This window comes from Balaenoptera musculus, chromosome 20 (genome assembly GCF_009873245.2).
Source record: "Balaenoptera musculus isolate JJ_BM4_2016_0621 chromosome 20, mBalMus1.pri.v3, whole genome shotgun sequence".
NCBI classification, from domain to species: domain Eukaryota; kingdom Metazoa; phylum Chordata; class Mammalia; order Artiodactyla; family Balaenopteridae; genus Balaenoptera; species Balaenoptera musculus.
The window spans coordinates 848,260-860,141 of record NC_045804.1 but is presented as its reverse complement, the minus strand read 5'-3'; the positions used below and the strand labels follow the sequence as shown (position 1 = coordinate 860,141).

Below are 11,882 nucleotides of genomic sequence, written 5' to 3'. Positions count from 1 at the left end.
AGAATTATCTGGGGACTTTGTTATAAATGCAGATTTGGGGGCCATTCTCGGAAATTCCGGACACAGCATTTTTTTCCTTTGTAATAATTACCAGGCGATACTGATGCCGGGGTCTGTGGACCATTCTAAGAAAACTGTTGCATCGCAGTTGTTTTAGGTGAAAGCGTTTAGGAGTAGAATTAGGGAGAAGGTAACTGGGTTACCTAGGTAATTGTTTACACTTTCCATTTCACAGCCATGCAAGCACAATGTTCCAAATATTTGGGTTTCTTAACCAGATAATTAAAAGTAAGCTACCATGGAGTAACACTGCAATAGCTGATGCAATAAATTCAGTCACTTTATTTTTCCATTTCCATTAGGTTCCTTGGACAAACACATACAAGTATGACATTTAATTTTGAATCAGAAAACCAACTTAGCATGGTTTTACATCAGATGCTTCTGTTTTCCAGAAAGCGAAAGAACTGTGCTCTGTTTGGGGAGAAAAAAAATAAACATTTAAAGAGAAACAGTCATCTCTTAAATCTGTTAAATAGCCAAGCCAAGTCAAATACATTTTATAAACATGTAGAATAAATCTAATTATGTGAATGAAGCACTCAGTGTGAGGTTTAAGTGATTCGAGAAAAATCGGAAATGATAAGGCACTCGTTTCCAAGAGAGAAAATGAAAGGTTATGTATAATTCTGACAGTCAAGATTAAAAGAAAAAAAGCTGTATCAGCCCTTTATTTATTCGCCAATGCACCAATAGTGCTGCATCTGTCTGAAGACTGTAAAAGAGAACAGCCTGAAGAAGTGCATTAACAAAGCTCTGTTTGGTTTTTTTTAATTATCTTCTGCTAATATTTTTTCTGCTGATCTGTGCTAGGATTACTGTGCTTTGTCAACTTTAGTATTTAATGTCTCACTAGGGCTCTGCTATGTTTTGAACAATAACAATTTATCCAGGGCATTTCTAACTATTTGTAATTATAGTGATAATAACCGTCATTATTATCATTGTGTACTTACTCCATGTCATGTATAATATTTCTAATCATCAAACCTATGAGGTGGGTATTATTTGCTAGTTATCATTTCCTTCTCTCTCTCTGGCCGGCCACTTCTCAGACCCCTCTCTCCTCTAATCTGCTCCCAACTCTCTCCTCTACCAGCTGATACAGGGCTGTCAACATTCTTGAAGCATTTCTAAACCTAGAGGCAATAATAGCTTCAGTCTCTGGCTGGTTCCTCCTTTGTAGAAACTAAGGTATGTAGACCTTAAACCTGAAACTAATGCTCTGTGATGACCTAGAGGGGTGGGATGTGGGGGGAGGGCGGCAGGGAGGCTTAAGAGGGAAGGGATGTATGTATACGTATAGCTGATTCACTTTGTTCTACAGCAGAAACTAACCCAACATTGTAAAACAATTATACTCCAATAAAAAAAAGTTACTGTAGGCAATGTTAAAAGAAAATCACATTCTTGGAGAAGATATTTTCATAGCTTGTAATTAAAAAAAAAAAAGTTTTGTGTTCAGAATTTATTTTAAAAAATAAAATTTCAATTAAAAAAAAAAACCTGAAACTAATGGCTTAAATGCTGGCCATTATACACTTCTTTATCACCCACAAACACAATATCACCTTCCTTAAAATGTTTTGCTCTAACGAATACTTTGCTCTAATGGGTACTTTTCAAACTCTAGGAATTGCCAAAGGAAGGAAAGAAATGTTAGAAGATCTATAAACCAATGACCATTGACATGAGTTACTTTGTAGTTTGGGGTGAGTTCTTTATCATTTGGGACCAAGAGGTGGTCAATTATTATTCAATATTCCATTCAATATTATTATTAGTATTCAAGCATAATCTGGAATTATACACGATGGCATAATTTAACACTCATCAAATAAAACCACAACCCTGAGTTTTAAGGAAAAGAATAGGAAAGGAAAATGTGGGGAAACTCAATGCAGCTTATTGCTTCATCTTGCTATTTCCTCCTGCCCCACTCTCTTTTAAAAAAATCCAGTGGCCACATTAACATGGCTTCTTTTAGTCATCAGGTAATAAAAGTACTGATTATGGTGAGGGGCAAGCGGAAGTGCTAGCTAAACGTTCCAGTGTTGAACTCACCCTTGAAGCATTTGGGGATTTGAATGTTGCCGTCTATGCACTGGGCATCCTCTGTATAGCTACACTTCTTCTCCTTATTTTTGCAGAAGAAAGAAATTTTTTGGCCATGCAGCATTCCATTCTTAAATTTGTCTTGGATATTTACTTTCTCTCCTTCATATATCACAGTAGCTCTTTTAACAGATAATTTACAAGACGCTGAAAGAGACAATATTTGTAGTCAAGACAGGACTTCATTTACTCTTTCTTAAAGAAAATGTAGCATTTGAACCAGGAGATGTTCAGACCTGAAACAAAGTGCTCGAGACAAGAAGCTTCTAAGATAGTGGGTAACATCAGTATAATTGCTAACTGTTGTTCCTTATCAATAGAACCTTTAATCATGGCTTCCAAGATCGCCTTTTCTTCCCCTGGAGTAGCCACATAAGAAGGTCAGAGCAGAAGCGTCAGATACTAGCCTTCTGTGCAAAAGAACTTCTATCAGATACTGCCATTTCAGGTAAGCCTCCCCGCCCCACTCAGCTCCCATTTATTGAGTTGCTGCACCACCCACCAGCCACTGTGAGTGTTGGCTCATTACAGCTCATAAATGCTCCTTTCTCTGAAAAATGGCCTTCAGCCATAAGAGAGCCACCTCTTCAAGGAGAGTATGCACTTCGGTCCACAACCCCAGGGTCAGGGAAGGGAGCAGCCCGCAGCCTATGACAGGCTGACAAGGGGAGCAAAATAAGCAGGTCCCCTTGCCTCTCGATGGGATCGACTCCCATGGTCCAGAGCTCGCAGGGGACTAAACTGAAGTTAGGCTCTAGCTGAGACCACATCCTCGGTCAAAATATGGTCCCTGGGTTGACAGCGTCAGTACCACCTGGGAACCTGGTAGAAATGCTAGTTCTCAGGTCCTACTGCAGATCCAGCAAATCAGAGACTCTGTTTAAACAAACCCTCTGGGAGATTCTGATGCACAGTGAGGTTTGAGAACCAGTGTCCAGCTCCGTCCCACCTGCCTCACACTCTTTTTCCTGAGACTCACTTAATAAACCAACTGCATTTGAATCCCTGTCTCAGGCTCTGCTTCTAGGGGACCCCAACCTAGTCATATGTCATTTTGCCTGTTGTGCCTAATTGCCTTTTCTATTTAAACTGTCCAACCCGGACTTCCCTGGTGGTGCAGTCGTTAAGAATCCGCCTGCCAATGCAGGGGACACGGGTTTGAACCCTGGTCCGGGAAGATCCCACGTGCTGCGGAGCAACTAAGCCCGTGCGCCACAACTACTGAAACCCACATGCCACAACTACTGAAACCCACATGCCACAACTACTGAAACCCACATGCCTAGAGCCCATGCTCTAGGCATGTCCGCAACAAGAGAAGCCACGGCACTGAGAAGCCCACGCACCATAATGAAGAGTAACCCCCACTCATGCAACTAGAGAAAGCCCGCACACAGCTTCAAAGACCCAACACAGCCAAAAATAAAATAAATAAATTATTTTTAAAAAACAAAACTGTCCAGCCCACAGCAACTTGAGCAGAAATACAGTGCAAAGTTGGTGTTCTTTGCATAAGCATGACACGGACCAGATCAAGGATAGACACCTAACTCAAAAGCAACCAGCATCTCAGGGAAAAGATGCCAGTGAGTGATGAATCCTTTAGTTGAGAGGTCCTGGTGTAGAATCAAGCCAGGTTCAAGGTGAGTAAGCAGAGAAACAGAGATATGAGGGAGACTGTGAGGCCAATGAGACATGGAAAGAGTAGCAATAGTTCCCAACTTTCAGTTGCAGTCCTCAGGAGGACCAGCTGTGCTTCATTTCCTCACATTCAATGTCCATACGCTTGCCTGTTGCCTGTTTATAATTCGTCACCATTTCCTGGAACTAGCTGGAACGTGTGGTTGGGTTTTGCCACAGTGAGAAGGGTCTTGACTAGAACAAAGCAAAAAAGGATGCCCATGGGCCAAGACTTAAAAGCAATTACAGGAAACCCACACAATCTTCCACCATATTATCAAGGCTTACAACAGATATGTTTATTTCATGCAGTTCAATCTCAAACAGGATTGCTAAGCGTGAAGTTTCCCCATGCTCATATAAATCCCAGTAGCTGTGAATCAAGTCAGAGAAACAAAGTAGAAAATGACTGGAACAAGAAAATGGCAAGGAAAGGTGATCCACTTGATGAACTGGGAGGCAGTTTAAGAACTTACCCATGTTTCTTACCTTTACAGCTTGGCTGTGCAGACCAGTGTCCGAATTTGCCACATTCTACTTCTTTTGGCCCATCCAAGGCATATGTATCATGGCAACCATATGTGGCTTTATCCTTGTAATAAAGTACTTGCTTTGCAGGATAGTTCACAAATCCATTGTCTGGTCTTGATGGGAACGGGCATTTTACTTCTAAAAAGTTTAAGCAGTAAGACGTATTAGTATAAATAGCTTGGGGTCCAGTGGTTATGGAATATCTACGCACTTGTCTCTCTTATACCACTGAGTCACTGGGTGTTCCTGTGACTAGAACACAATTTCTGGGGACCTTGGTGCTTAATTCTATCCCCTTTATCTTATCCTCGTGAGACTCTGGATATTAAAATAGAAACAACAACACTTTGAAAGTAAATTAATGAGTTACCAAGTGCTTTGGGCTTTCACATAATCACAAGGTAGTATTTATTGCAAACTTCATCTGCACACAGTCTAAGATGGTGGGTTTGAAAGACGGAAAAAGTCTGACTCTTTTAACCAACAGACCATGAAATTAAAACACAGGGATTCCTTCTATGTACACTAGAACAGCATTATTAGGATTTTAAATGTTAAATCTAATTCTTATGACTGTCTTCAGACTATACAAGAAGCCAGCATGAAATATGAAGGAGAAAAATGAAGGCTTCCCGGCCTTCTTTAGATCCTCAGCGGTAGAGGCCCAAACCCGTATCCCTATTTACCCCAGTAAAGAAAGCCAAGCTGGAGGGAGGAGCACAGAGCTCTTGGGAGGCAGTCTAATGAGATGGTTCAAGAGTACCAAATCCAGTGTTGGACTGCTTGGATCAGTTTTGGCTTCCACAAATTGAGTGCAAAAGAATCTATGAGTCTATAATAACGCTAAAAAGAAATAGTTCATGGAGGAAAAACTCTTCCCTGCAGAAGAATTCCAGCTAATAAATATAGAAGGAAAGATAAACTTAGAAAGCCACCATTTTGTAACCACCAATGTCTCAGTTGACTGAGTTCAAGGATTATCAGTGGATGCTAAAATGACTGCTAGAGAATGAATATTCTCACCGTCTCAAACTATCACCCACAGGTTGCTTACTAATTCAACGAGAAAGAGATGCCTTTACCAAGAGAAGAGGGGCATACCCCACCTGACCAAGGGATCAAATTAAGCATGACAGTGATCGACTGACACCATGTGCCTTCTGATGTGATGGAGTGTATTCTTAAAAAAAATGTATTTAAATCAAATCCAATCATGAGTGAATAATCAACCAAATTCACATTGTGGAGACTTCTACAATACTACTAGCATGTACTCTTCAAAAATGTCAGTGAAAGACAACCGAAAAGGCAGGGGATAATTCTTAACTAAAGGAGACCAAAGAGCTAAGACAACTAGATAGAATATGTGATTCATGATTAGATTTCACATAGAACAAAACACGTGTATAAAGGATACTTCTGGATCGGCTAGGGTAATTTGCATATGAAATAAATATTGTTAATTGTATATAATATAATTGTTTAAATTATTATTGTTAATAATTCCAAATATGTTAAATGTCTTGGGTACAGTGATAACATATGACAATGTTGTTCTTAGGACATTCATGCTGCTGAAGTATTCATGGGTAAGTGTCATGATGTGTACAACTTATTTTCACGTGATTCAGGGGGAAAAAAGTATGTCTATAGAGAGAAAGAGAGAGAATGTCACAACATGCTGACGGCTGATATATCTATGTAAATGGCTGAAAAAAAGAAAAAAAAAAAGAACCCACTGCTTAGAACTTGGGAGAATTAAATGAGATGACACATATATAGGAGGAGACCAGTGCCTGGCCCAGAGTTTAGTCCCCCAAAAGGTGCTAGGTATTAGAAGTAGTAGTAGTTTCCCTATGCTAAAAAGCACTTATGTTTGAATCATTCAGTAGATATCTGTAACACCCACTGCGGGAGAAGGTAACAGTCCTTAGTATAACTCCTGGTGTGCATGATAAATTCTACTTGTTATGCAGTTGACAAATTCAAAGAGTAATGATGAGTCAAATTAAAGGAGAAAGAATTTTCATATATATTTTTAAATCAAGTATTCTTGTGATTCTTAGATTCAGGTAAAGACTACAAAAGCTTATATCAATCTGACTGCAACCTAGTTTTTCACCTCAGTCTCTTAGGACTCCCCAGTTTAATCCAGCCTCACAGTAATACTCAGCTGTCCATGCACACACCCTGTTCCTTCACACCCCCCCTGGCTTCCCCCATCCTGCGCCCTTGTGTGGTATGCTATGCTGTTCCCCCATTCTCCACTCCTCCCCCAAGCCCTTCCTCTGGGAAGCTTTCCCAGGCAGCTCCAGACGGTCCATTGCATCAAAGCTCATCGTACTGAGCTCAGAAGTCAGGTTTCATTCATCTGGTATTCTCGGTGCCTGGCAGGTGGCAGATGCCGATAAACATTTGTTACACAAGGTCATTTGAAACACTCCATGATAGAGAAATTTTCAATCCTCTTCAAAAAAGAGATTCCACACTCCCGTGATTATTCTGTCTTATCATTGCACTCACCCTTACATTCTGGTAATTCTGTCCAGTTTCCATGTTCTGTGCAGGTAATGGTGTCGTTCCCAAACATTGCGTGCTGTGGCAAGCATTCAAAGACTGCCTTGCTTCCATACAGGGAGTTGTTCCCAGACAATGGCTGATAAACACTAAGTTTTGCAAACTTAGGTATGGGTGGTGGAGGGCAGGTTGTAGCTGAAAAAAGAAGGGACTATCATTTTAATGAAAATAGTTGAGTCTTTTAAAAGTACTCTTTACAGAACAACAAAAAAGAAATCCAGAGATTAACTTGGGAAAATGCAAACTTTGATCAAATGCCAGGGTAAACACAGTCAACTGGAGAAGCCAAATAAGAAAATATGATCTGGAAATCAGATGTCTGAACCAGTCAAAAAACTAAAAGATGAAGGAAATTTAAGTCTTGCCACCACTGATTTGCCTGTTAGAAGACCACGTGGCTTATGATACCATACGTCTTGGATCCAAACGCTACCTTGGAAGACGTTCCTGGGAGTCAGAATTGGCGAAGGACTTTGCTGAGGGAGCCTCCTGCAATAGTTGCTGATGACAACAAGTCATTTGTGACATCTTGGTCCTAGTTCAGGTTTGTTTGTTCCTGTTGAATACCTCCTGCTTTTGTACTCTGTCTCTATGGAGCTTACACAAGGAGCTTCACACAGAGACTCAGAAGTGGGTTGCCATCCTGACCTAACTAATCTGGAGTTTCAGGGTTAGAGTCAGGGTCAGGGTCAGAGTTTGTCATTCCAAAGTGGTTGTTTCATCTTCCAGAGTAAGATATCAGGATGAACGGTCCCCAGAAAGGTGACCAACCATCTCATGGAGCTGGGACTGAGGGGTTTCCAGGGTGTAGATCTTATAGTGGTAAAACCAGGAAAGTCCCAGGCAAATCAGCTGGTCACCCTCCCTATAACTGGGACCCACAAACTCACGAGCACAGACAGGAAGTTTCTGACTCCATTCTCCCTCCTTAGTGCATTGAGCAGAATTAGCTCCTTTCAGATAAAACCTGCAAAGGGAAAATGTAATCCACTAAATTATAAAATAATCCACCCATGGCATCTCAAATGTCTTTTCTGTTAAGCATTGCTGCAGATTAATACTATTGGCTTCTCGGGACTCCCCTGGTGGCACAGTGGTTAAGAATCTGCCTGACAATGCAGGGGACACGGGTTCAAGCCCTGGTCTGGGAAGATCCCACATGCCACGGAGCAACTAAGCCCGTGCACCACAACTACTGAGCCTGTGCTCTAGAGCCCGTGAGCCACAACTACTGAGCCCACATGCCACAACTACTGAAGCCCGCACGCCTAGAGCCCGTGCTCCACAACGAGAGAAGCCACCGCAATGAGAAGCCCGCGCACCACAACGAAGAGTAACCCCTGCTCACCACAACTAGAGAAAGCCCGCGTGCAGCAACGAAGACCCAAAAAAAAAAAATACTCTTGGCTTCTTTTCCACCTTATAATACTGTTTTCCTGAGAGGCTTAACATTCCTCTAAGGCTCATCAAGTCTCCCAGCCTACGGCTGCAGGGAACTGCTGAAGAATGGGAAGGTTCCAAGTGGGTATGGAAGCCAACCCTACCCAGTCCCCAAACCCCTTGTCTCCAAGCAGCTGGTCAGGTTAACTGCTTCCAAGCAAAGAACCACCTCTTTTTGAGGATCACAAAAGTGAATCAAACTGAATAATCTCTAATATTCCTTTTCTGAGAGCCTGCGGCCCCAAATGTTTAAAAACAATGCAGTCTATTTCCATTGCAAATGTACCGTTGTCCCTGAAGCCAGTTTGTTCAAGGTCATTCATCATGAAGCCTACCAGTCAATTGGTGTTTCAGATGAAAGGACTGCTTCTCTCTTTCACACACAGTATTTCTTAATCTCTAAGCACAAACAAGGCTCCTCAGGGAAATTTTGCCCTGCTCTACAGCCGATGAGCTATGGCCAGTGTCACTGATGGTGTATTTGCTCATAAGGCAGGTAAGTCATATGACCAGCCAGAAGTGCTTTCCTCTGGGGGTGCTGTGAGGAGGAAGATTATGTTCTACATCTATACACTCAGCCTTCTCCATGGAATTCTCTTCCCCGAGGTCACAGTCGATGAAATTAGCCTCATAACTAAAGCCCAAGTTCGATTACTAAAATATTTTAACGCTCATGCCAAGATTTGGCCCAGAGATCATAAAGAATTATCACCCAGTTTCAATAATTTCAATGTACTCCTCAAATAAGTAACTAATCAGGAGCAGAAAAATTAGAACGTTGACTTCATATTTCACTAGCTGTTGTATTCTCCACCCCTTACCCCGCCCTCAACACCACTGTGGATTTGTATTCAGTGATTTGTACTCAGCAAGTCCAGCCTAAAGACTAGAAACAGACCAGCCTTGATGATTAGTTTAAGGGCGCAGGAATGGGCTGCATCTGTGAGCCAGAAGTCCTTACCCGGTATTGCAAGAAAAACTGATCGTGTTGGGATATTCAAAAGTTGTATAGCGTACAGTTCCGTTTTCTAAGATTCCAGCAAAAGGACATACTCTGGCTGTGATTTAAAGATATAAAGGTCAATTTCCATTTATAGAATTTACTATTAAAATAAAAATGTATAAACTCATTTCTATCCTTTGATCCAGTAACTCTCCTGGTAACTATTCTAAGAAGATAACTCAAAATAAGTCAAATGATATATGCACTAAGGCACCCATTGTATTGTTTGCCACGCAGCACGCGGGATCTTAGTTCCCCGACCAGGGATCGAACCCTCACCCCCTGCAGTGGAAGTGCAGAGTCTTAACCACTGGACCGCCAGGGAATTCCCTGTATTGTTACTTCTAATGACAAAAACCAAACAGTCTAAATGTTCACTATCATGGTATTATTTTAATTAATGGTAATTAAAGGGTAAATCCACCTGAACTATGATACGGCCAATAAAATATGGATTATGAAGACTACAGAGATATAGTCCATGTTTCTGATATGCTAGTGAAAATAGAAAAACACAAAACGGTATCAACTCACTGCAACGAGGAAAACATACATGCGGAAAATAGCTTGAAAAAGAAAGTTGTTAGTGTTCCAAAGTTTTGGCTGATTTCCGGAAAAATTTTCCCTAATGATGTTACAGTGGTTTTTCATTAGCAATTACGTTTTGTCTTTTTTAATCAAAAAGCATATTAAAATCACTGTATGAACATGTATAGTTTTCACAAATGGTGCCACCCATACAACCAAAATAACCAGAGCTTGGATAGGTCCATATAGTTATTTTTACTGCTTGACTTCTACATAAAATTGCCAGAAATTCTCTCAGGTGGATTGCTCAGTAGTCGACTGTGAAAAAATAATGCCAGCATGATATCACAGAACCACGTTCTGAAGAATAAATAAAAGCAAACCATCGGGAATTCCCTGGTGGTCCAGTGGTTAGGACTCAGCGCTTTCATTGCTGAGGGCGAGGGTTCAATCCCTGGTCGGGGAACTAAGATCCCACAAGCTGAGCCACGTGGCCAAAAAATAAAAAAGCAACCATCTACCATAAAGTCAGATATCTGTGAATGTATATATACATATATAATTGTTCTATTACATATGATATATTATTACATATAATATTCCTGTACGTTATTAATTTAATATATTTATATTTTATTATAAATATAATTTGTGATATAATCTCCACTTCTCTCTTCACTTCGGCAGCGTTTTCCTCCCCTTTTATCGTACCAAGTCTCTTTTTAAAATCTCCCCTTGATCCAGGCTGTGCTGCAAATAGCATTTACTGTCCTTAGCCTCTTCTCCTGAGGAACTCCCCACAGACCCTCCTGTTTCCTCACAGCCCTCCACCCCACAGTTCTGCTGGCTTTCTGTACCGCGGGCATGACAAGGTAGGTCACCTCCCCAAAATGTCCAGAACATGAATGACGGGGAGAATGCGTGAGATGGAAGCTGACTTACGCGCACATCTCAGAGTGTTGATGGGCCAGAGTCCTGTGAGCGGGCAGATAAACCTCCGGATCCCTCCCCGGGACACGTAGCCTGGCTGGCAGGTGTACACTATCTCCTCCCCGGGGGCGTAGGATGTTTTCAATGGAACAACTCTGGCAAATGGTAACTCATCTGGCTTGGGACAGGCTGAAATAGAGCACAAAGCAGTTGGCTGAGAAATCTGCATTTGCATTTTTAAGTTCAGCTAGCACACACAAATGAAAAATATTTCATGCTACCAATAATATGCATGCTGAGTTCTGTACCAAATACTTGACTTATGCAATACCTCATCTAATCTCCTCACCAAATTTTGAAGGGTGCTATTGTCATCCCCATTTCACAGGTCCGTATCCTGAGGCTTAAACAAGGTAAATATCTCACGCAGGAACTTTAGGCATGGCTATATCAAAGAACAAGCACCAATCCACTCTCTCAAGCATCCACCCTAAAGAGAATTTAACTAATCATTATGGATCCCTGGCATATACAAGGGGGATGGATATATGACTTATTATTTTCAGAAGCAAAGAGTACTTACTTCGTCCTGCAAGAGCAACATGGCAGAGAAAACTTGAGAACAAGATGAGCACGGGAGGAATCATTGCGGATGGTTCACACTGGCACTACCAAAGTGGCTTTCCTCTACTGAAAAGAGAGCTGTAAATATAAAAGTGCTTAAATATTAACCATTTTGGGGTGTACTTTTATCTCTGTAAATAGAAGATAAAGGATCATGGTTTGAAAGGAGCTCCAAGACCTACATTCTTTAATCATTTACTTTTCACTTTGGCGGGTCTGTTGTGAAATCTTCGGTAGATGGTCTCTGTCTTCGCGACATTTGTGTTAATGGCACACAACAGCTCGGTCTTGCCTCTGATACAATCCTGGTAGTTCCAGATTGCCCGGCCTCTGGTCCAGACCTCTTGCTCTCCATCCTTGGTTTGTGTAATGGTGGATGGAAAACGCAAAGGCT

General features: G+C 41.4%; 1 protein-coding gene across 2 annotated transcripts; it reads right to left on the bottom strand.

The window, feature by feature from the left end:
- Positions 1-319: 319 nt before the first annotated feature.
- On the bottom strand, positions 320-11,555 carry APOH (apolipoprotein H). 2 transcript variants are annotated; one of them, XM_036838069.1, is made up of 8 exons: positions 11,448-11,555; positions 10,877-11,053; positions 9,365-9,461; positions 7,854-7,930; positions 6,910-7,098; positions 4,345-4,524; positions 2,125-2,322; positions 320-474 (listed from the first exon to the last, which is right to left on the bottom strand). In XM_036838069.1, the coding sequence occupies exons 1-8, from the start codon at positions 11,509-11,511 to the stop codon at positions 419-421; spliced, it is 1,038 nt and encodes a 345-aa protein (XP_036693964.1). In that variant the 5' UTR covers positions 11,512-11,555; the 3' UTR covers positions 320-418. The 2 variants fall into 2 exon arrangements, with proteins under 2 accessions (XP_036693964.1, XP_036693965.1); XM_036838070.1 differs by lacking the exon at positions 10,877-11,053 and having other exon boundaries at positions 11,448-11,552.
- Positions 11,556-11,882: the final 327 nt, after the last annotated feature.

What these genes read in the sequence shown, in the direction of transcription:
- APOH (XM_036838069.1), bottom strand. Translation starts at nt 11,511, where the DNA reads ATGATTCCTCCCGTGCTCATCTTGTTCTCAAGTTTTCTCTGCCATGTT. An exon ending in AGAATTACCAGAATGTAAGG is followed by an intron (nt 4,525 to 6,909) that starts GTGAGTGCAATG and finishes TAAACTTTTTAG; the next exon opens with AAGTAAAATGCCCGTTCCCA. An exon ending in TGCACAGCCAAGCTGTAAAG is followed by an intron (nt 2,323 to 4,344) that starts GTAAGAAACATG and finishes TGTCTCTTTCAG; the next exon opens with CGTCTTGTAAATTATCTGTT.